This window comes from Phoxinus phoxinus (assembly GCF_949152265.1).
Source record: "Phoxinus phoxinus genome assembly, chromosome: 21".
Lineage (NCBI taxonomy): Eukaryota > Metazoa > Chordata > Actinopteri > Cypriniformes > Leuciscidae > Phoxinus > Phoxinus phoxinus.
This window is the reverse complement of record NC_136896.1, coordinates 29,012,655-29,037,071: the sequence shown is the minus strand read 5'-3', so window position 1 is coordinate 29,037,071 and position 24,417 is coordinate 29,012,655. Positions and strand designations below refer to the sequence as shown.

At 36.9% G+C, this 24,417-nt stretch overlaps 2 protein-coding genes across 5 annotated transcripts in view; both read right to left on the bottom strand.

The window, feature by feature from the left end:
* Positions 1-10,330, bottom strand: part of fam20a (FAM20A golgi associated secretory pathway pseudokinase) — an 18,186-nt gene extending 7,856 nt beyond the window's left edge. The window contains exons 1-5 of the mRNA XM_079594502.1: positions 9,599-10,330; positions 6,739-6,932; positions 6,577-6,627; positions 3,874-3,952; positions 3,693-3,785 (exon numbers count right to left, since the gene is read on the bottom strand). Coding sequence (XP_079450628.1) covers positions 3,693-3,785; positions 3,874-3,952; positions 6,577-6,627; positions 6,739-6,932; positions 9,599-9,948 — 767 coding nt within the window. The 5' untranslated portion in view covers positions 9,949-10,330. The remainder of the gene's footprint in view (positions 1-3,692; positions 3,786-3,873; positions 3,953-6,576; positions 6,628-6,738; positions 6,933-9,598) is intronic.
* A 3,666-nt stretch (positions 10,331-13,996) lies between these two features.
* The window catches only part of LOC306989530 (cilia- and flagella-associated protein 337), a 28,663-nt gene continuing 18,242 nt past the window's right edge, over positions 13,997-24,417 (bottom strand). For 3 of the 4 annotated variants that reach the window (XM_079595349.1, XM_079595350.1, XM_079595348.1), the window contains exons 18-21: positions 23,627-23,751; positions 20,636-20,748; positions 20,408-20,533; positions 13,997-15,402 (exon numbers count right to left, since the gene is read on the bottom strand). In XM_079595349.1, the coding sequence (XP_079451475.1) occupies positions 15,265-15,402; positions 20,408-20,533; positions 20,636-20,748; positions 23,627-23,751 (502 nt within the window). In that variant the 3' untranslated portion in view covers positions 13,997-15,264. The remainder of the gene's footprint in view (positions 15,403-20,407; positions 20,534-20,635; positions 20,749-23,626; positions 23,752-24,417) is intronic. The other variant, XR_013795656.1, reaches the window with a different exon arrangement.

The following is a 24,417-nucleotide window of genomic DNA, read 5'->3' as shown; positions in this document are numbered from 1 at the left end:
ACACACACACACACACAAGCTCACGCATTCACTCACTCACTCACTCTCTCTCACACACACACACACACACACACACACACACAGAAGCTCACACGCACACAGAAGCTCACACACAAAAAGTATTCTCGTCGCTTGATAAACTTATGGTTGAGCCACTGTAGTCACTTGGACTATTTTAACAATGTCTTTAATAACTTTTCTGGGCCGGCAGATATCAATTAGCCTATGGAGGAGAGAGACAGCTCTCAGATTTCATCTAAAATATCTTAATTTGTGTTCTGAAGATGAAGGAAAGTCTTACGGGGAACAACATGAGGGAGAGTTATTACTGACAGAATTATCATTTTTGGGTGAACTATCCCTTTAATTTGGAGCCAGTCTTGAAGGGATTAAATAAGATTGCTACATTAGATGAATAGAAATAATAAAAAAGGCTAATTATCCAATAGGATCTTATTTGACTCTTAGAGGATTTTTTAATTCATCCTTTTAGGATCGGCTCCAAACTGCCATTAACTTTCCTTCAGGATAATTTTGACTAGTCATTTTTCTTCAACTGAAGAGGTTTGAGCTCTGTGTTTAATTAAGCTCAGATGAGGAATAACCTGCAGGAAAACACCCTTTTCTCAAGTGTCTTTGCGCACAGTTCACCACTAATGACAGGGTGGAGCTCTGAGGGGATTTTCCTAGCCACGGTCGACTGGGGGGTTTGTTCTTTGGAAATTATATGTATTGTGAAAAGCACTATATACGAATAAACCCTGAAACATTCTGTCACTCGCAGTGAGAAAACGGATTCAAAATTTTTTTTTTTACAGTAGCTAACAATACAATAACAATATTAAGGTGAAGGTGAACAAACACTCCCTCATCTTACATTAACCGGTCAAGCATATAGAAGTGATTTCCCCATTCATTTCTCACATAGGGATTTTTGAACAAATCTTAAAGCATTTTTTGCCATGAACCAAACCAACAAGCTACAGGGTGAATCACAACATTACAAAGTTTTGAAAATCACACAAAAAGACACTTATCGGCTTTAATGAGGCTACAATCCCATGAAGCGTTGCGAATGACAATCAAATTAAAACATATATATAAAACTATTTTGACTTAAAGATGTTGACTGTGTATATAGAACCAACATATTTTATGCTTATTGCAAAACATGCACAATATACAGTAGTTTGAGAGCTTAGGGAGACTATTATATCGTTGGTATTGCTTCATGGGAGTGGGCGGAGCTAAAGAGTTAGTTTGGCGCGATTTGCTTGTTTTGATTCTCTGATTGGTGGAGATTTCTCTCTAAAATTGTTCATCAGCAATTCAGCGGTTAAATATGATTGAACTAATGCAGACTGACGGCTTCAACGAAAGCCTATGTCATCGATTAAAGGATTAGTTCCCCTCAAAATCAAAATTTCCTGATAATTTACTCACCCCAATGCCTTCAGTGGAAAAGAAATTAAGTTTTTTGAGGAAAACATTTCAGGATTTTTCTCCACACAATGGATTTCAATCACATCCGTCATTACGTTGGAAAGGTCACGGGTCACGTCATCTATCTAAGTTATTTGTCTGTGTACTCCGGTTCAAAAAGGTAGAGAAGGGCGAAAAATTCATCTAATTTTCTCCTCCAACTTCAAAATCGTCTGACATCTTTGTTTTAATTTATTTGTATTATTTATTTATTTTTTCATTCGTGACCTTTCCACCGTGATGACGTAATACGTAGCGCATATCGGAGATGGTACAAGACGGGCATTTGTGGTTAAAAAGCATATATTTATTTATTTATTTTAGAAAATGACCGATTGTTTCACTAGATTAGACCCTATTCCTCAGCTGGGATCGTGCAGAGCCGTTTGAAACTGCATTGATTCGGACTTCAACATGTTGGTTGCGATTGAAGTCCATTGTGTGGAGAAAAATCCTGAAATGTTTTTCTCAAAAAACGTAATAATTTCTTTTCCACTGAAGAAAAAAAGACATGGACATCTTGGATGGCATTGGGGTGAGTAAATTATCAGGACATTTTCATTTGGAGGTGAACTAATCCTTTAACAACATTCTAGCTCACAGTAGGTCTGTCTTTAATGGTTTACAAGCTATCGTTTAAAATCTATTTCCCTATGGAGGAAATGAATGGAGTTTTACTTCCGGAACCTGACTTTGCACTCGATTCGGAGAAGTGAAGTCTGTATGGGATCTTCAAAAAAGAAAACATTTTTTACTTTCACATTTTTTTAAGTAACCAGCAAAAGGCTTACAAATAGTTGCCTATGAATATTAAGCTGAACGGAGTATTTTAAGAGAAAAAATGTCTCACTTATTAATTATTTACTAATGCTGCAAATATATTTCTAGGCATGTACCGATATGAACATCCCTATACATTTCAATCGGTAGCACTTCATGTTACAGTCCTGTTCCCCATGTACATACTACTTATTAGAGTTATTAAAATAACTAGGTTATTACTAGATACTAACCCTGAACCTAACCTTAACCCATGTAACCTTATATTACCCACTACTTTCTTAGTAAGTGCACATACATACTGTAAAATAAAGTGCAACCCAAAAATGCTCGAATGAGTCAATGATACCCCACAGATATTTTTATATAGCATGTTAAAGTTGTCACTTTTTGAGGGTGAGCGAAAACACACCGTTTTGTGCCTGGCCCTTTAAATACAAATGAGCTGCTGCAGAGGGCGGGGTTTCAAGAGCTTGTGCACGTGTGTGTGTGTGTGTGTGTGTGTGTGTGTGTGTGTGTGTGTTAGCCTCATACCTCACACACACACTAAAATGACAGAAACTGTTCTGCCTTTAATGTTAAAACGGAGTCAGACTCATGATGGAGAGACTCAAGAAGAAGTGACAACGTAGAAGCAACAGGACGTCTCTGAATGGTTAGTTGATGAATTTATGTTGCTGATGTGGAGTTAACTATCTTCAATTAGCATATTCTGTCATGATAATCTATCATGACATCTATGATAATCGCTCGTATAGGAACTGTTGTGAGATGCACAGAGTGACTTTCTATTGCATGTGAAAAGATGGATGCTAAAGTTTGAGCTGACTCACAAATGTGCTCGACTACAACAACTCTTCCTTTTCTCAACATGGACTGCGTGTTCCCGGGGGCGGGGCTTATGTACATTTTAGGGTTGGTGATGTCACTAACGGGAGGAATGTCGTGTAGTTCCTACCAGCCGTTTGTTGTAGTCCTTTACTTTAAAAGTCTCCCTTTGCTTTGAACTTTGAGCGTTGTAACTTTGCAGATGTTGTTTATCCTCAACACAGCAACATTACACACTAACTAAAGTTAGAAAAGTGAAATCATTCTTAACCACCCCTTTAATAAGATCTTTTCTGGTAAATGACATGTGATTTTTTTGACTGTGTTTTAGTGAACGGCTTTGATGTGTGTTGCAGTCTGCTCTAGGGTTTCATCATCACATAATCGTCCACCATAGACTACACCAAATATGCTGAGGTGAGACTAACCGTGCTGAACCTCATTGTCTCAACAGGCCTAAACAATGATGTACAGTATCCCAGTGCGGTGGTGCCTGAGGGATTTCATCAGTTTACTCGTATCAGATCCTTCACAGTATAACTCATTCCTGACAGACAGTCTCTCTCTCTATGGTGTGGTGACTCTGATCATCAACGCCTCACCTGTCGAGGTGGAAAGCTGCAATCTCAGCATTGTGTCTCTGAAAGTCCACAAAATAGAAGAAGTTCTCGGGCGTCTCTTCGTGCCGCTCCTGTCTGAAATCAACAAGGATCATTTCAATCAGTTACACTACTAACAAACCAAAGGTGCAGTAATCTGGAAATCTGAATAACAAAGCGTTACCTCATTGGTTTAAACATAGCTTTGCCAAAGTCTTGGAGTTTCAGGGCCAATTTCAGATGAAGACCGCTTGGCTTAACCACTGATTGGACAGTCAGAAAGAAAGAAAACGTTAATGTTTCCTTCTTAATATTAACAGAAACATATCTGTATAACATATCTGTAAATATAAGCAATTAAAAAGAATAATTCTCTAAATATATTAACTTTTTTTTGTAGTTAACATTAATATTCAGTTATATTTTAACAAAAATAATAATATAGTATTTTTAAGTTTTGTTAGTATATGTGTGTGTGCTGGTCTGGGGTGCGTTTCCCGTACAACTAAATAGCTCGCTGCTGAACTACAATAGTACGATGCATCGTTGGAGAAATCAACTATCTAGTCGCAAAGTATCGTTCAACCACGTTGGTTTATGACGTCTTGCATGTGGTGGACTAATAACTTATTTTAATGAATCTGTTTGAGATCGAATTAACGCTAGATTTTGTCATATAAGTTACAGACATGGCATCTGAAGAACATTTCTAATTTTTCTCAGTTATTTTGCTTTATTACCAGACTCAATATTTGGCTCGTTCTTACATAGTAGAGCGCGTTCGCACATGCGCAGTCTTCAAAAGCGGTGCTTTAAATCTCTTGACAAACTAAAAGACGTAAATTACATTTATGTATTCTGAATAAATAACACAGGTTGTACTGAATGTCCGCTTGCTTATTTAGCTGAAGATACGGATTTATTCAGTCTACATCTCATGTAAACTAGAAACTCTGCTTCTAACCCTGTCGTTCACACCACACAAGTTTGCGAAGCTGTTTGCGAACGTTCGTTGGAACGATGGTTTCGGGAAACACCAAATCGTTGAACTATGCTGATAACGACGGAACTTGCGACCATAGTTGGCTAACGATGCTTTCGGGAAACACACCCCTGGATGGGATGACCATAAACACCTTTATTTTAAAGATGAATTATTAGAGTAATATAGCCATTATTAATGATAATTCTTCTTGACATACATACAGTATAGTTTAATGTTTTATTGTGCTGTGTTGGGTTGTGGTGGCACATAAGATGAAAAATGTCAGGAAATTGTTGAAATTACTCTTTTTGGACTGTGAGATCTTATTTTTTAGTTCCCCAGAGTCGACCTTTGAACTGTAATGGTTTAATTATAGCGGGATCTTTACATAAGCAGGGCTTGCGGTGTTCACTATACGCTCCCGTGTTCTTTTGCTTTGTCTGAGGTTGTGGGAAGCCGTGGCAAGCTGCCGGCAACCCTAAACCACACCGTTCAAACTTCTTTTAGCTCCTTTCCAGCTCAATCAAATCAATAGTTTACAAACTCAACCGTGCTCCAAAATAACACACACGTAATGAGCAAAACAGAACAACAAGCCAAACAATTAAAAACATTGTATTGGACATTCATTTAGGCCACAAAAAAGTGCCAAAAGAGGAAACCTTCAAGAGAGAATAGCATTTGGTTGGTATCAGGGACAGTGTGTGCTTTTAAAGTCACCATGAAATCAAAATGGTCAATTCTCGACAAATCTTGAATCAGAATAACTTCCTCTTGCAGCATCTCTTCTCTGATGATCTGGGCGGAGCAACCTGTCACTCACATGAGATCAGCCAATAGCAAACCACAACCATCCAATCAATTCCCCACAGACAAAATCAAGCCCCGCCCACATTTGTTCTTGTTCCAGAAGTGTTTCTCTCGGATATACGACACAATAGGGAAGAAAAGACTATAAAACACAACTTCTGTTCAGTGGCCTTCTACTCTACACCACCAACTTACAGTAATATATATATATATATATATTGGTTTTACTCATTAGCGTCAAAGCTACAGATTTCAAACTGGATGATAAAGATATTTAACTGTAAGCTACCTATGTAAAGCATTTTGAATAACTGTTTTAATTTTCCTTGCTTTTATTTAGTGATTATTTTTATTCCTTTCTCTGTAAAGCACTTTGAATTGCCATAGTGTATGAAATGTGCTATATAAATAAACTTGCCTTGCCTTGCCTTCTTTGATGAATAGAAATTTCAAAGAACAGCATTTATTTGAAATATTATAAATGTCTTTACTGTCACTCAATTAAATCAAATTAAATGTATCCTTTCTGGGAAAAAAAGTATTAATTTGTTAAAAATAATCTTATTGACGCCATACATAATTAAATGGTATAACCTTATACAGGTGAAACTCAAAATATGTGAATATGGTGCAAAAGTTCATTTATTTCACTAATTCAACTTAAAAGGTGAAACTAATATATTATATAGACTCATTACATGCAAAGTGAGATATTTCAAGCCTTTATTTGTTATAATTTTGATGATTATGGCTTACAGCTTATATGAAAACCTTTTCACAATATTCTAATTTTGAATTTGGGGTTTTCATAAGCTGTAAGCCATAATCATCAAAATTATAACAAATAAAGGCTAGAAATATCTCACTTTGCATGTAATGAGTCTATATAATATATTAGTTTCACCTTTTAAGTTGAATTACTGAAATAAATGAACTTTTGCACCATATTCAAATGTTTCGAGTTTCATCTGTAATTTACATTCCCAGAAGATCTTACTCAGGAGAAACCATAATATATACAGGTATATTTGTATTTTATTTTGTAAAAATTGAATAATCTGATAGAACAATAGTGTTAAAAAGCACATGTACCTTGGGAGCAGTCGCACGCACCCTTCAAAGCTTTCTCATCCTGAGTGAAATCTGTCAGACACAATGAAATACTGCACATCAGCGTCTCAGGATCAGATCATGCAAGCACATTTGAAATGAAGTATTGCATTAGCATATTCAGATTCATATGCTGGAGAAAACCTGCACTGATGACGGTGGCCGTCTGCATGTCCCTCAGGAGTCTGTCCACGCTGCCGTCCTCTCTCGCATACAGACCATATCGATTGATCCCGAGGTGGAATCGCAGCCAACTGGCCTCCGGGTCAAAGGTCACGGGATGATCAGGTATAGTGATGTTTGAAGCTGCTGCCGCCTCGATGTAGAACTTTTTCAGTCTGTAGAAGAGAACGAGAGATGGCATTGAAGATTGGCAAATAACTTTCATGAAGCTATTTAATATTCAGATTCTGAAATCAACCCGAGACTCATTTTCTTGTACAAAAACCTGGAATGGAAATGTGGAAATGGCACATGTGGTGAGCTCTCTTTTAAGTCATCAGCGGGTATTGTTAGCTCTTAAAATTATGATTCCCTTGGCGTACACAAGTCTGCACATGTAGGAACCTTTAAGATGTAAAAACAGCACAGCAATCTGCCAACAGCATTTTTTTGGCTCCCACAGAATGAGACTTTTTTATTATTTCTTTAGAACTGAACCATATATGTATATATACACACAGTAGTGGTCAGAAGTGATGAAAAAAGTTCAATTAAACCATCAAAATATGAGGAAAATATTTTATATATTTTAAATATGAGGGAAGAACAAAACATTAACTTATGGTATTATGGTAACTTATCTGGTTATGGTATTTATCTGACAAAATACTAGAGGAAAATATCAGTCTGTAATATCGTTTTTTTTAATAGTTTTTTTGGTAACCTTTAACTCTTTCCCCGGCATGATGAAATTTTCCGTCATTTATGACCCAATGCTTCTCTATGGAGGCTTGTTTCCACCACTGAAAAAAAAAAGAAGGTAATTGTGACTTTATATCTCACAATTCTGACTTTTTTCTCACAATTGCGAGTTATAAAATCAGAATTGTGAGTTATAAAATCAGAATTGAGAGTTATAAAATCAGAATTGTGACATATAAAATCAGAATTGCGAGTTATAAAATCAGAATTGTGAGATATAAAGTCACAATAGCGAGTTATAAAACTCGAACTCGGGATTTTATACAATTTCCAGTGCATGTGTGTGTGAGTGCAAGCTGTTGTAGCTCCGCCCTCTGTGCCGGGAGCAGCAGCTCATTTGCATTTAAAGGGACAGACACAAAAATGGTGCGTTTTTGCTCACCCTCAAAAAGTGACAATTTTAACATGCTATATAAAAATATCTGTGGTGTATTTTGAGCTAAAACTTCACATACACACTCTGGGGACATCAGAGACTTATTTTACATCTTGTGATGTAATCATGTATACCTTTGATCAAATTCATGCGTCATGGAATCGAGTTCCTGGCAGTCACAACATCACCACGTTACAGATTATTGATCCTATTTGAAGCAAATATTTGCCGCTGGTCCTCATAAAATTGTCACCATGACCTCTAGAAGCATCAGCTTGAATCAACATCATGAAGAAAAGAGAAATGAGTTGAAAGACAAATATAAACGGCAGAAATGTTTACTGTGGCAGGGATCCAGCAGTGCTTTCATACAGAGTGCTCCCATTACGCCTCATCAATGCGTTTACGCTTATAAATAGGCCTATAGCGGGTGAACGCAAGAACTTTTTAGGTGTTTTTCCCTCTTAAAGGTTCAGCAATCAGAGATTTTAACCGCAACTTCTGAAACAACAGCACTTGACTAGTGCGAGCTGATTTAAGTGGGTGTTTTCTGGCAAACCTCTGATTATGTGGGAGACACTTGTGTTGAGCATTGGTCTGCTGAACCAGTGCAATTAAAAGAGTGACTCGTCTACATCCCTGCCTTTAATACGCAGCGTATGACCTAAAAACAAGCCCTTACTAAACTCACTGAAAACAGCAGCAAGAGGGAGTATTTGAGTCTTATTTTGAGCTGTCGATTATTTAGCAAGGCCCTAATATATGAAGGGACTACAGTGACCAAAAAATATTGAACGAAAAACATTATAATTTTTAATATTGTATGGTTCCTTTTTTAAAAACAGCAAGGCATACTATACTACTATTATACTGATTCATATAGTACTAATAATTAATATTTAAATAAAGATATAATATTGCTTTATTATTTTTTTTATTAAACATAAACCCATAATAATGCTTGTATATTAATTAACACAACAAAAAATAATATGTATTCAATAAAATCAATATTATAATTTTGCTTTATTTTTATTTATTTTTATTAAAAACAAAATCATAATACTAATATATTAATTAATAACAAAAAATTATATTTATTTAAATTGTATGATTTTGCTTTAATTTTTATTTTAGTACATCAAGTACAGCAACTACCTAACATAATAAAGGTACTTGTTTTGAAATATTTTGATTTCAGTTAACGTTTACTTTATTTCAAGTTTTAACTATAACATTGCTGACACTGCCAGTGCTTTTCTATGCTTCATATTGTTCAAAATCCCGTTTTAAATATTTATTTTTTCTAGGGTTAAAAACTAAACAAAATAAAACCCACTAGCATAAATTCAGGCAAGGCTTGAACTTTGCTCTCAGGACAAGAGTGTTTTTATTAGTCAGTCATAGTTTAAAGTTGCTAATTGCTTTACATGGTATCATTAAAGTATTGCACTTTTTTTTTTTTATGTTACTTTGCTGTTTATGAATATTTCGTTCAAATATCCTTCATCTAAAATTCGTCAATAACATTCATACAACTTATGTTAAACACTGGCGGAAATGTTCAACACTTTTTTTGTAGCCAAGACTGTAAAGTATGTGTCTGACTCAATGACTTAAAGTGTTCCCCGATTCATTCAGTGATCTGAGTGCGTTCCTGCTAATAAACATGCCACATTATTGAACATGAAGACTGTTGAGTACCTCTCCCAGCGGCTCACTTTCCTCCTGTAGTAATTCCTGAGCTCCTCGCGCTGCAGAAGCAGCTCGTCGGGCCCCAGATCTGGAAGACGGATGTTGTAGAGCGGATGACTGAACAGCCTCTCCAGCTTGGAGCTTCTCTCGGTGGAAACCGGTGTGAAGTTCTGGCTCGTCATCTTCCATGTTAAGGTTGCGGCGCCTCTGTTGTCCAGGCTGCCATTGGTGACCCTGCACTCGCAGCTTTCTCTGGGCAGATGATACCAGCTTTTGAGCCTGGGAAGCAGGACAAAATGGATGTCAGCTGCCAAGAGGGTGACCAAAGTGACGGCCACCAGCAGCCGGTCCCTCCTCATATCCCTTCCAGACTCAATCCGACTCCAGCAGGGATGAGATGTTCTCCTGGCCGGCTAAGTTGGGGAAAATAATCTCCAGGTCTTCATGGACAGATCTGACTCCTATGTTCCCCACGCTTATTCCTTTCAGGAGAGCCTTGTGTTGCTCCTCGCACATCTGACCCAGACAGCGCAGTGCCCCAGTGAGTCAAGTTGCTTTGCTTTCTCTCTCTCTCACTCTCTCTCTCTCTCTCTCCCTGCGTTTGCTGGAAGCGTGGAAGCTGTGTGCTTTCCTTGCCTTTGGGCAACATTCCAGCTGCACCTTCCCACTTCCCATGTAGACACAGCCTCCGATCAAAAAACACACACGCAGATAAACACGCGCACACACACACACACGCACTGGAGAGACAGAGAGGGAGAGGCAGTCGGAAAAGCAGGTCTGAGTGCCAGCGCACATAAACTGAGCGTTTTTTAGTCGAGAAATAAAAAGGCCAGGGTTTTTCCTGCGCCTCGAGCGTCAGCTGGTGAGATTTGCACGTTTCATTGAAACAGCACAACGAACTCTGCTGTGTGAGGTGGATGAGAAGCACGGGAGGTGTTTCCCAGACTGCCAACATCTGCCGTTTGTTTGGGTTTGCATGTGTGCACGTTTGTGCATCAGCTGTAAAATGGACTTACGAGGTTCTGTGTAGTTTAAAAAAAACATTTCGTCTTTGGGATGAGAAGGAAAAAAAACACACAACATCTGAAAACAACTGAAGGGATAAAGAATGAACAACCTCAAGCAAGTCTAGAAATAGATTTTCACTGGTTGAGGCTTTTCATTCTGTATCCGTTCGGTTGTTTTCTGAGGTTTTTGTCTTTTTTCTTCTTCTAAAAAGAAAAAAATTCAGTGCTAAATTTGTTAGATTATGTATTTGAAATGCATATACAATTTTCATCCATTTTGATTGCACAGTTTTGACATAAACAAACGAATAAACTTAACGTGATGCTTATTTATCAGTCGTGCATGAATGAAACTGGCTGTTTATTATTAACTATTTACATTGATTCTATTTAAATAATAATAATTTAAAAATGCATTTATTCAAAATACTTAGAACCAGCATAAATCTGTTAATATTGAAAACAATTAAATGTATTCAGTTAAAAAGTAAGAAAACTGATCAAATATGCCTATTTGTGAAACAAGAAATAATCAGTTAGTTCAAATGTATGAGATTGAAATAAATTAGATTTATAGATGATAAATATATAAAGCTGGTTATTGTGTATTTAAAACACATTCAGTTTATTATTACTATTACAGAAGTCTTACCCGTTTCATTTATGACTGACAAATATGCTTCACATAAGGTTTTGTTTATGTTAAAACTTTGTAAGCCAAATGGATGAAAACTTTATATGAAATTTAAATACTTAAATGTAGGTCTAAATATTTTATTGGTTACACTTAATTTGAAGGTGTCTTTGTTACACAGTAATTATAAATGCAAGTACTGAGTAATGTTAACTACATGTACTTACTATAGGGTATGATTAGGTTTAGGATTAGTTGCATGTAATTATGCACAATCTATAGTTATTAATATAGTAAATGCATGTAAGATATGTAACAATGACACTGTAAAATAAAGTGTTACCCTTTATTTTAAGGTGTCCTTATGTAATTAAATATTTAAGTATGAAGTAATATTAATTACTATAGGGTTAGGGTTAAGATTGGCGTAGGGTCTAGGGTTAATTGCATGTAATTATGCATAATTTACTCTTATTTCTATCGTAACAATGTGTAAAATAAAGCATTATTAAAAGAAAAGAGGCACAGGTCTTACCCAACACTGAAGGCTGGATGAGTCCAAACTCCATTGCTATTTTGAAATGCAGTCCATGTATTTTTGCAGCTGTTGTTGATTTATCGAATCGCTGAAGAGGGAAATATGTATTTGGGTAACACCCCGTCCACTACCACTACGAGATGACCTCGATGTTGACCCATGTTTCTGAGTATTGCTTGAGTAATTTCATTAGCTGACTCCGTATTGTGACGTACGGCGTGTAGAGTTTGTCTCATGCTGTTGGGTTCAGATTGAAAACACTCATATTGCACTTCGTTTTTCTGCCTGATTTGAAGTTCCACTGATGCTTGAAGATTTATAGGGTTGTTTTTTTCATCCTCCAAAGCTTTACACTTTGTTTACTTGTACTCTTCGTTATCTGTCTTGGATTATTCATGCAGAGCAGCTCCAAAGCTTCCAGAAATTCTTCCAACCAAATTATATAACAGCATGTCAAAAGTTGGCTTTTGGGAAATCTTGGTGAGGAAGTTGTGAGGAAAGTTTCCTAGTCAAAAAAAAAAAGAAAGAAGAGAGACAGAAATATTCATGCACACAGTATGCATGACCAGAGGAACTTTACACACTGTATCATTTGTACTCACTTCTCGCTTGTCTTCCTATCAGACCAACGCATTCCTCATTGAGAGGGAGTTTCTGCATTCCCAGACGAGAGCCTTAGCAGGCCGTCATGTTTCAGCGTCATGCATTTTATTGAGAGAAATTTGTCCAGTTCATCTTGAATGGATAGATGGAGCAACTAATAAATCACGGCGCAGCGTTGTGCTCATGTTGAGGTGATGAACGATCCGCTGGCGGAGGTGCAGGTGCGCGCAGGATTGTGCTTGTGATATTTCATGAACTGAACGACTCATTATGTGTGACTTTATAGGATCTAGGGAGAATGATGTTTCGAAACCTCCTCTTATGGACCATAACAACAATTTAAATTGGATTAAAACGCCACAAATTATGAATTTTGTAGTTGACTGGAAAAGAAGAATGTTTTTTTGAATGATTTGAGGAACCTGGCTGTCTGTGTTTGGGGTCATTTTTTGGATTTGAAAGGGTTTTGTGGCCTAGAGTTTGTGTCCAGGGAAGCATATATTTTGGTTGGAGTGGTCACGCGTCTCTTTCGCATGGACACATTCCTCTATGAGGTCTGGAGGGCAGCGACGGTCTAAATGTGCTTCCAGCGAGTACAATCGCAGGCTGCTAATTGGTACGTATGGACATCTAAGGTCACAGAAGCCCTGAACATGCGATCACAGTCTGCTTGCTAGGGTGGTTTCTAGGGCATTGCTACACTGTTGTAAACGAAACAGGTGGTCTATATGGTTTCTAAAGCATTTCTAGGGTGTTGTTTGTTGTTTTTAGCCCATTAAGCGGCACCCCCCTTTTTTTAATAGACATGAAAATGCACATTCCGAACTTAAATGTTGTAATTCAAGAATGCTTTGGAATATAGATGTCTTGTTTTAAAAAAGCATTTGGCAGATTTTTGTAGAAGTGAAATAAATTAAGAAAGTTAAACAGAAAAAAAGTTATAGAAGTTTGAGTTTATGAAAATGTACAATGTTAAAAATTTAATTATTCATATTTTATATAAAATATATATTTTCAAAACCTGGAGGACTCAAAAAATGCACGAAAAAAAATTAAAGCCAAAAATCTGAACAAGTTGTGTTTCAAATTTTAGGTTGATATCTCAAAAAATAAGCTTTCAGTGAGATTTAGTTTGGGCGCAGTACCAAACATTTCCACTAGTTGACATTACTGCCCATATAAGGGCGCCTCCATTTCCATATGTTCAGTGATCTGAACCATTATTTTTACAATTTATATACAATTTATGAAATAGACATCCAATTCAGACGTAGTATTGGAAGTTTGGCATATTTTGAAATTAATTCAACCTCTAAGAAACACACAAAAAACACATAAGTGCATTACAGTATGAAAATATTCTTGTTGCAAATTGATAAATTACGGCTCCTCTGTAATTTATTTTGAAAATCATCCACCAAATATGTAAACTAGAGATTGTAAGCTTTCAAATGATATATAGTTTGTCAAGATTAGTTTAGGTTTAGTATAGGATATTACTGTTTTAAATATGTAATGGCTGTGGCCCCTTATTATGCAGTCATTCGTACAGTTTGGTGGATTTTGGGCTCAACAGGTTTGTTGAAAACAATGTAAAAAATTCAGTAATTTTTTATTTTATTAGAGGGAGAAGATGTCTGACGATCAGAAATCACACTGGTCAAGCTCAAGTATAACCTAATGATTCAGATCAAATACTCCATAGGAATATATAGGATATTTGTCTGCCCTGTTACATGACAAATTTACAGTGCTAAGTGTAAGGCTCGTTCACACCAACAACGATAACTATAACGATAACTATATTCATCCATGAACTATAGTTCTGTTTATTCTAAGCGCGTGCTTGTCTGTCACTTTAAATGCTCGAGCTCGTTACAGCAGGATTGATTCTGATTGGCTGTCAGTGTTTTTATTTGTTTATCAGCTGGATAAAATCGTTCTAAAAGTGATTCCAACAATATCGTTTCTCTTTATCGTTATAGCTGTTGTGTGAAATCTGCAATGCTTTAATATTGAGAATGATTTTTAGAACTCTATCTTTTCTTGTAGGAGAAATTTTAATAGATTTATCATATCTATTCAAAAAAAAAAAGAAAGCAGCATTTTCATCTCCAGTATAAACTGACACGACATATTTTACGCTATTAGATAGAGAGTCGGAGAAAAATCATGGAAGAAATTTGTCATTTTTTTCCTGTTGTTTATTATATTAATTTGCTTGGTCAGTGTCGTTATGGGTTTTGGTTCTTTTGCTGTCGTAGGCTGTAAATACCTTTGAAAGGGACTTTGGAAATAACGGAAATCATTTGGTGAAGAGATATGGACATTTAATGTGGTCAAGAAGACCTGACTGGAACTACTTTAGCCGTGCGTTTCCCTGAAAATAATATTGCACACCTTAGAACGTCCGTCAACCAATCAGATTCAAGCATTCAACAACCCCGATAGTACGAAAGAAATTTGCAGACCTCTTCATGTTTTTAACTTAAACAGAAAAGGATGAGTTACTGTATGTGCAAAATTGTAATACTTAGGAGTAAGAGTTTGTTCAAATGTCCAGCCCTAAGTATGAGCAACAGTAATAGCGATGTTTGCCTTAATACATTTTTATTGCTAAAATTACAGTTTCATGTACAGTAAATGAAAGCTTCAAATGGAAATCATTGCAACAGCAAAGGCCACATACATAGTAGAATTTCAAAAACAATTATTTTTGCTTTACATTCCAATAAATAATACATAGTGTATATACAAACATTGATTTGACTGAACAAAGACGGCACAAAAGCCACTGTTAAGACCGAGGAGGTGCATTTCTGGGCCAAACACTGTAAATCACTGACCTGTGGCAGAAAATACAACCTGTAACCTCCATCATACCCACTGTCTAGTCCTCCAGTGTTTCATAATCCCCAGCAGCTTCAGAAGAGAATATCCGAGAGCTCACTTCTGTTCCTCTGGAGGAAGTCTGCCGCATCTTCAGTTTCCAGGTCTTCAGAGGCACTTCTTCTAGCTCAGTGATCTCCTAGAACGAGTTAAGGCAAGTTCACACAACAGGATTTTAAAACGTCGGGCTGAACTGTGCGGTTCACACTACATGACTTGCTCTCTGTGAAATCAGGAGTGTTCAAGTTGTTGAGCTGTTCACACCACACGACACAACGTGATTGATCCGCAACAGGAGGTAACTCACTTCACGAGTTGACAACAACTCTGTCACCCAACGATTCTATCTTGTCTACAAACCACGTTTTGTCACGAAAAATCACGCGATAAAACGAACCGGAAATGATGCAATACAGCACGCGCGCCACCCAGTGAAGAAGAACACAAGTACACAACACGCGAGTCTTTGTTTGAATATGGACGTCAGACAGAAATTAGTGCTGCAAACTGTTTGCGCGATGATTTGCTCTGAAAAAAAAAACCTCAACCCATGCCTTGCTCTGATTGGCTGTAGCTCATGACATCACATGTGGTTGAGTCGTGCGACAGCTCCAGATATCTAGCATGCTAGATATTTTTCTGGGCTCGGCGACACGTCTGCGAGCGTCTTTGATGCGCTGTTGGCTCTTTCATACTAACAGATTGGCGAGCGTTCATCGGCCGCTAATCCCCCGCGTTTTGCACGCGATAACACCCCGACCTGTCGGCGAGCTCAACGATTTGCAAATCGGGCTTAAAATCCTGTAGTGTGAACTAGGCACTAAAAGAGTTATATGTAATTATAGTCTAAGTTGTTGCATGCTTATGGTGAATATGCAAATAAAACACTGTTAACTGCTTCTCGTTTAAATTAGGTGAAGACTTTAAAGCAACACCAAGTAGTTTTTCAACCTTCATAATATATTTCCAAGACCTTTGTGATGGTACATCGACTTACAATAGGTTGAATGACACGTCTGCCATAGCCTGACGGGGTCTGTGTCGCTTGTACTGGCACTACGGAGCTTCGGGGTTCGGGTAGTAACCCGAGCACAAGAAGAACTACAAAATTCGACTGCTTTACGGCATACCTCACTTCCCCCACCACCCCCCACTTCCTCAAATTCGGACGTGAGAGCCCAACTAGCGTTTGTTTGCCGGCTGGTATAGCGTCTGTATGTTGTTGTCACGGCCGAAGCAGCAACTAAACCGAAGAAGGCAAAGATTTTGTCGGAGGAGGACGAGGATCAATATTGGTCCAGCGTTCGCTCGCTGGCGTGAGATAAAGGAGGAGGAGGGACTGATGCTGATTGGCCGTCATGCTGTCGGACTAGTAATAGCTACATGATTAGACGGACAAAATCATCTTTTAGGATAACTATCCTAATGACTGCAGGCTGATAGTCATGTTTGTTTATTTATTTTTCTGGTGAAAGTGTCTTGCCTCAGGCTATAATGCAAATCGATTTTTCAAATTTGCAGATTCATCTACTATGGTAGCTTGATATTATAATATTGACGATTTCACGAGTTCACACTTACAAATAAGTCAGATGGAATAAATGGTATGCATATTTGGCGTGCTGTCAGAGGAGAGGGCTCCGGGCTCGGTATTCGGCCCGAACCCAGAGTACTCCCCCCGGCCCCCGTATTGCTGGTTTAGGAAGTAACCAGGCGAGTGTGAGGAGACGGGGTGGTGGAGGGATGCTGAAAAACTGTCGAGGAACGTTGGGGAGTCAAATGAGTATGTATATAGGTCTCCACTCATGCTGATTGGATAGAAGTGTTGATTACTGATTGTTGACAGCTGGTTGGAGTGATGTGATAATTGGATCAATTATTTGAACGTGCTCCTCCCGAACTTTGTTTATAAAACATCATATATGGCTATTACCTACCACACAAACATTGAATTGAATATCAATTATGTAAAACAGTAGCCAATATGCTACTATAATGACGCTGGCTTGTAAACGTGAGCTACACGATCTTTTTGCGTTTGAAAAAAATAAAACTCATGAAATTATATTCATATGACATGCTGACATATATGCCACTCTACCTGGGATGAAGACATTTCACACGCAACGCAGGCAGTCTGAACCCACGACGTGAGAACTCCTGCAGAGTTCGGGGGTATCGACTTGTCAACAAATGCACGTATATCCCCTGGTGTAACCATGACAGATTTTACGACAGTAATAGAAGACAATACTGTTTCCCAACTGTAGGGGGACCCCGAGAGCAAAAGCTACATGGTGTTACTTTAAGGGCCCTATTTTAACGATCTAAGCGCATGGTCTAAAGCGCAGGGCACAACTTCACTTAGCGTGTCCGAATCCACTTTTGCTAGTTTAACGACGGGAAAAATGGTCGGCGCTACAGGCGCATGGTCTAAAAGGGTTGTCCCTATTCTCTTAATGAGTAATGGGTGTGTTTTGGGATTTAACCAATCAGAGTCTCATCTCTCATTCCCTTTAAATGGCAGTTGCGCTTGCGCCAGGGCGGATTCGCTATTTACATGACGGAATTTGATAGTGTAAAGACCGAATCTTCTTCAGAGCTCAAACGGATCTGCTCGTGCACGAGGTAAAAGCTGTGTGTGTGTGTGTGTGTGTGTGTGTGAGTGAGAGAGAGAGGTTAAAGTGCGCAAGCAGACCATCTACGGGACAAGCCGGATTCCATCATATCTTTATGTAAACAATAATAATCTTTTACATTGTAATTCTTCTTTATTTTAATATTTGCCATGTTTGTGTGCTGCTGTGCATCCCTGTATGTGTAATAAGCAGAGTGTGCGCGTGTTGTGGACCCGCCTATGGACGCACATTACTAACGTGCTCTTTAAATAATAATAAAAATAATGCGCCATTGACTTTACAGCAGCTTTCAGTTGGTCAATGGCGCGTCTATTTCAGTTTCCTCAAAATAACAATGTGACAACAATGCGCCTGAACACACCTCGTTTTTCAGACCAGCAGCCCATGGGCACACAAATGGGCGCAAATGCATTTGCTATTTAAACAACGTGGCGCAGGACGTGAAAATGATAACTGCGTCGGACTGAAACTAGCAAAAAACACTTGCCGCTGTATTGCGCCGGGTGTAAGATAGAGCACTAAGTGCTTAACTCTTTTTTTCCCCCACTGTGATGGAGACACTGAAATGTGTCTGACTTTTGTGTTGTGGTTGCCATAACAATGCCTCACTCCCCTAAACGTGCCGTTACAGTCAGTAGCCCATCCTGGCACACGCCAACGCTTCTGCACTCTCTCACCAGCAACTCCTCCATGATTCACTCTTCATTTCACTTTCAGCCAGGCTTTTACAGAGAAAAAAAAAAAAAACATTCGAGCCTTCTCATTCCGCCTCACCAAAAGCTTCGCCAGCCAAGCAAAACTTCACTGTGCTGAGGCGTTCATGGCAACAAACACACAACAAACACTCAATGCAACACCCTGGTGCTGTTCTCATAACAGAAGGGATGAAAAACTGCGTGTTGTCTTTGTTTTTCTCGTCCGCTGGATTCGCAGACCTTTCAATCAGCATCATGAATCTACAGGTGTGTTTGTGACTCTCACATTTATGGCTCCTCCACTTTTTGTCATGGCCGATTTTGTCCCCACCACTTTATAAAATAGCTTGAAGCATCTCAGTTTTTTTCATTTTGTGTGTGTGTTTGTGTGTTATAATGACAGGTGATCCAATTTGTTATTTTTAATATCGATTTTAAATTATTATATATTTAATTAGTTATTTTTTTCATTTTTAATTGTTACATTTTATTTATTAGTTTTAATCTTGAATTTATTCAATTTTAATTTCTTTATTTAGAATTATTTTATTTTATACACAATTTAGAATTTGTTATTTTTAATAAAAACTAAATAAAAAAAATGTGTTTCCGCTGCTCATATACATCCATCCTTTTTTGCCCATATTCATTTTCTTTAGTCTTTCTGATACATTTATTCTTAATTTTTTTTATCAACACGAACTGGGAAACAAACAGATTTTTTTTTAAAGTGATTTTTTAGTTAGATTATTTACATTTACTATTATTATTAATAATAATATAAAATAATTATAATTGTATTAATAATATAATGTTGGAGGCCCCCAAGTGGGTTCTGGCCCCAGGTTGAGAACCACTGTCATAAACTATTTCATAAGCTATTTATATTTTCAAAACAATAAAAGTTCATGTTAAAATATATGTGCATAACATGTAAATAATATTCATATATTCAGGGCTTGTCATTAACACCCGCCAAATGCGGGTGTATTTCAGCAGTGGTGTGTAACTCCACTAGCCACTTTGGCGGGTTTAATCTTATATATAATATTTAAAATGTTCAAATATAGTCTTTTAAAAAGGCATCTAAAATAATAAACTAAGTGCAATGTAGTGTTGCCAAAAATATAGATATTTGGATACATATCGATACTGAAATATCTGAAACGCTTCTAACACTCATGTTCCACAGTATAGATACAGGATACCAGCTGTGCTTTCTCGCTCTCTCATCTCTCCGACAGCGAGTTACACACAAACCCGCCTCCCCTCACTCACTCGGATGAATATTGTTGGTGTAACAGGGCTTGAATCTCAGCGTGGGATTGCACATACCGGTTGATTGACTCATTCCCGCAGATTATTTGCTCACACCCAAAGTGTGCGCACATAAAACTGCCTCTCAGTACTAAAGTGAGTTATTTTTTGCTGCTTATTGCGCTTAAACAGTCAAATGCACAAAAAAATAATGTCAAAATGCCGGTCCTGGCGAGTATTCACGTAAACAGTTATATTTAGTGAACGTACACAGTTGAGAAAGAAAACACATGTAGCAGTATAATGAATTCGTGTGTCAGGTCTTAAAGTTTATGAGATATTATGAGACAAATTATGAGATGATATTAATATCTAAATGCCAGCTTTTCTCCATGGTATTGATGTCCCTGCATATATTCATATTTATGAGTTTAGCATTCACCGTTTTCGTGACATTATAACCAGCACATGTGTGCTAAGCCAACTGCCCCATCCCCATTTTCAGATAAAACATGATTTTAACATCTAAACATCTCAGAAAAGACTGACTAACTTGTATCTCCAGAGCCTGAAACGGTGTGTACTCGTTCCCGAAGCGACAGTCAATATTTCGCCGCCTGCGTCGTCGCGCCGCCATCTTTATCTCCAGATCCTCAAATACTTGATCTCCAGAGAGAAACTGAGACACACATTGAAAGTAAGACAGCACTGTGTAGAGAAATCCTTTATGTAGTTTTTTTAACAACTTAAATTGAAATGAAATTTCAATTTCGTGACTGACTGTACTGTATTTAGGCAGTGGGAACTTTTCCAAAGAGCTGTGGTGGTCAGATGTGCACTCAAAGTCTGGGGTTTGTAGAGCCGTAGAACCGGTTTGTGGGTTTAGAGCTAATTCTGCAATGACAAGGGTTGATTATAAATCATGCTTAGCTGGATTAAAAGTTTAAAAAGACAAAACAACATGGAATGAAATTGGACACATTAACAAAGGAATATGTCTTTACCAAGTAACTAGTCAGAGGGAAATAATGTAAGACAGGATTTCATTTGATTAGTCATGACTTGTTTAGTCTCAGGTGACATGCTGCTACAAAGAGGCATAAACCGGTCAGCACTGAAAATCACAAACTGATGGAGATCCAAAAGATTTTAGGATATAAAATACCAAGAAATTTCAATACATTGTATCTTGGAAACAACACACACTGTTGGAGGAGATGTAGGCCTATATATTGTTAATATATTAAGTGTAGCATGTAAGAAGAGTATTACAAGGCATTGGTATAAGTATGGAAGAATTTACTTTTATTTTGAGACTTAAAAAGGACTTATTTCTAAAATACTGGAAGAAATGGATTGAGTACTGTAATGTAAGCAATCAATGACTATATGTGAATCTATACTTGCCCCAAAACAGAATGTATACGCCCTGTTCTATTGTTTGCTTTTTTTTTATTTGTCCGCCCTGTCAAAATGTTGTATGCTTGAAAAATCATCAGTAAAAAGATTACAGTAAAATACAGTAAAAAAAAAAAAAAAGAACCAGATCGTATTCACATGATAAACAAAACGAACTGCGGTAGATCGCTAAAATGTCTGGAATAAAATGTGTGAAGACAATGTGACAATTTAATGCAGTTGTGCATTTTTTTCTGCTTTTTTTTTCTTTGCTTGTATTTGTTCATTTTTGTTATTTTGTATGTTGTAATCTCTGTATTTGTCTAGGGACTACGGATGTAAATTAGCCCTGTGGCTATAATCCGGCATGTTTACGTCTGTTTTTGTTGTTTTCAATGCAGATGTTCATTAATGTGCATTGTCCCTATCAAATAAATAAATAAATAAAATAAAATGTAACTTCTGTAGCGTCGGAACAATCATTTGCAGAGTGGTTGGTTATATTTCATTTGTATCGTTATATTTAAAATTATATTTTTAACTATTGTGAATTTGTCATTTGTAATTAAGCATTGTTATTTTTATTTGTTTTAAATCTTCAATTTGTAATTCACCATTTAGAATAATTGTATGCATTATTTTAGCTATAAACATACAGTATGTTTTAATTTCATATTTTTTATAAAAAACAAAATCCAAACAATTGTGTTTTTGCTGCTCATATACATCCACAGAAATGTTGCTTTATTAAAATGTTTACTAAACTTGAACATTGTCTTCAACCTATATACAGTATACATGCATGCATGGTATTTAAAAGATATTTCCTCCAGTATTTTTCTTATTAATAGAAACTGAGAAAAACAAACAGAAACAATATAGAGCAGGAAAAAAAATCTAAAAGAGATTTCTGTCTTGTTAATTGTAATTGACTTTATTAATAATGATATTTAAATGAATTGTATTAATAATATAATATCAGAGGCCCCTGACTAGGTTCCGTCCCCTGGAACCAGTCATAAACTATTTCATAAGCTATTCATGTTTCTATCAGTCTAATTGGGCCATTTTTGACAGAATAAGCTTTAGAGTGGATCACACTCAATGCAAAATGCCTGGCTCTGCGAGACTAACATTGTATTGAATTGGATAATTTTGAAACATTTTAGACTATTAAATATTTGGTCAATATTATTTGTATTTGGCCACGGCCAAAAAAAATCTTGCACAATATGACTTGCTTTTTTTGTTTGTTTGGTTTTTCTTGTATTTATATGATATTTGTATTTTTGTAATAAAAATAATTGGCATGAAAATAGCTTTGAATGATGACATGGCACTAAATAAAACAATCTGAATTTGAATCTGATGAACAAAACTTGACTTTTTTTTTCTCCAGGGACATTTATCACGAATATAAATTCTGCTAATTCTGAATTCATGTCTTCTCTACATTTTGTCCCAGAATCCCCTGAGCAGCTGCTCTGAAAGATCAGCGTTTAAGAAGATACTGGAGAAAGTCTGAGCATCAGCAGACGTGTAATTCTCCAGCGAGTGTCTAGACAGCTGGGGAACCGAGCAACACACCCAGCTCAGTCGGGAGGCTCGGTTAATCGCTTGTTTTGGCATGACGAGGACTAGGAGCCGGAGCTGAGGGAGGTGAGCTCAGCAAACTGACAGATCCTGTCTGTATTGGTGCTATGTTGAAGGATTTCGGGTTTTTTATACATTTTCTTTCTCAAATGTATGCAGTTGATAGGAGTTGCTAAGATTTAATGTTTTTGAGGCTGAATTTATTTGATAAAAAATACAGTAAAAACTGTAATGTTGTAAAATAACATTACAACTTAAAATAACTGTTTTCTATTTTAATACATTTTACAATGTAATTTATTACTGTGATCAAAGCTGAATTTTCAGCATCATTACTCCAGTCTTCAGTGTCACATGATCCTTCAGAAATTATTCTAATATGATGATTTGTTGCTTAAGAAACATTTATGATTATTATCAGTTGAAAACAGTTGTGCTGCTTCATATTTTTGTGGAAACTGTGATAAAAAAATGTACAGGTTCAGAAGTACAGCATTTATTTGATATAGAAATGTTTTTTTATATATATTATAAATGTCTTTACTGTCACTTTTGATCCATTTAAATCATCCTTGCTGAATAAAAGTATTCACTTCTTTAAAAAAAAAATTGTTTTACTGATACTGACCCTAAACTTTTGAATGGTAGTGTAGTTTGAGACTACTTATGTTTACTAATTGTGCAGTGTAAATATAAGGGGGCATATTGTTCGCTAAAGGAACCCAACGTTTTTTTGTGTGTGTGTGTGTGTGTGTGTTTGTCAATAAGTGTTTCAGTTCACCTTTTTGTCGATGATCACCATCCCCTGAACTTTCACCCCAGCAGATAAAACTCTCAGGGCTGGCACGTGATTGGCTGTCCTTTGTCCTCTCCTCCTTTTTGTTTTTGATTGGACTGGTATGTTCTCTGTGGGGGATGTTAATGGATCACCGTTAGACATCAATCAATGATTGACGAAAACACACAAATTCCTGATGTTTGCCAAACGGATGAGGTCACGGAGGATGTGCCATATCCATGTCATGACATGTTGTCGCATCATTTCGTAACATGATGGTATTAAACATTAACCAGCAGTAAGTGGTTCAGTGGATAAATCAACGGGTCTCACTGACGCAAACACACTAGAATCTAGAAATATTTAAAGGGATAGTTCACCTTAATTACAATTTTGTTCCAGTTGAATTAATTTACTCTTCATCATATCATTCCAAACCCGTTTCTAAAAGTCAATGAAGAATAGAACCAGAAACAGGATCCCCGCATCCTTAAAAAAAGTCTTAAATTCAGTTTGATCAAATTTAAGGTCTTAAATATCTTAAATGGTATAACAAAAGTCTTAATTATGATTGTAAGATGTCTTAAATTTGGGGACGGAAAAAAACAAGATTCATTATGCCAACTAATGTGATTGTTAAACTGCAAAAGTCAACGATTTAATTAAATGTGAACACCGAACATAGAAATGCGCTACAGGCTCACGTGAGGCTGTAAAATAATCAACTGTTGATGTATTATGACAATGTTTACTTTATGATGGTGTTTCTATTGTAATATGTTGTAGATGTGCAT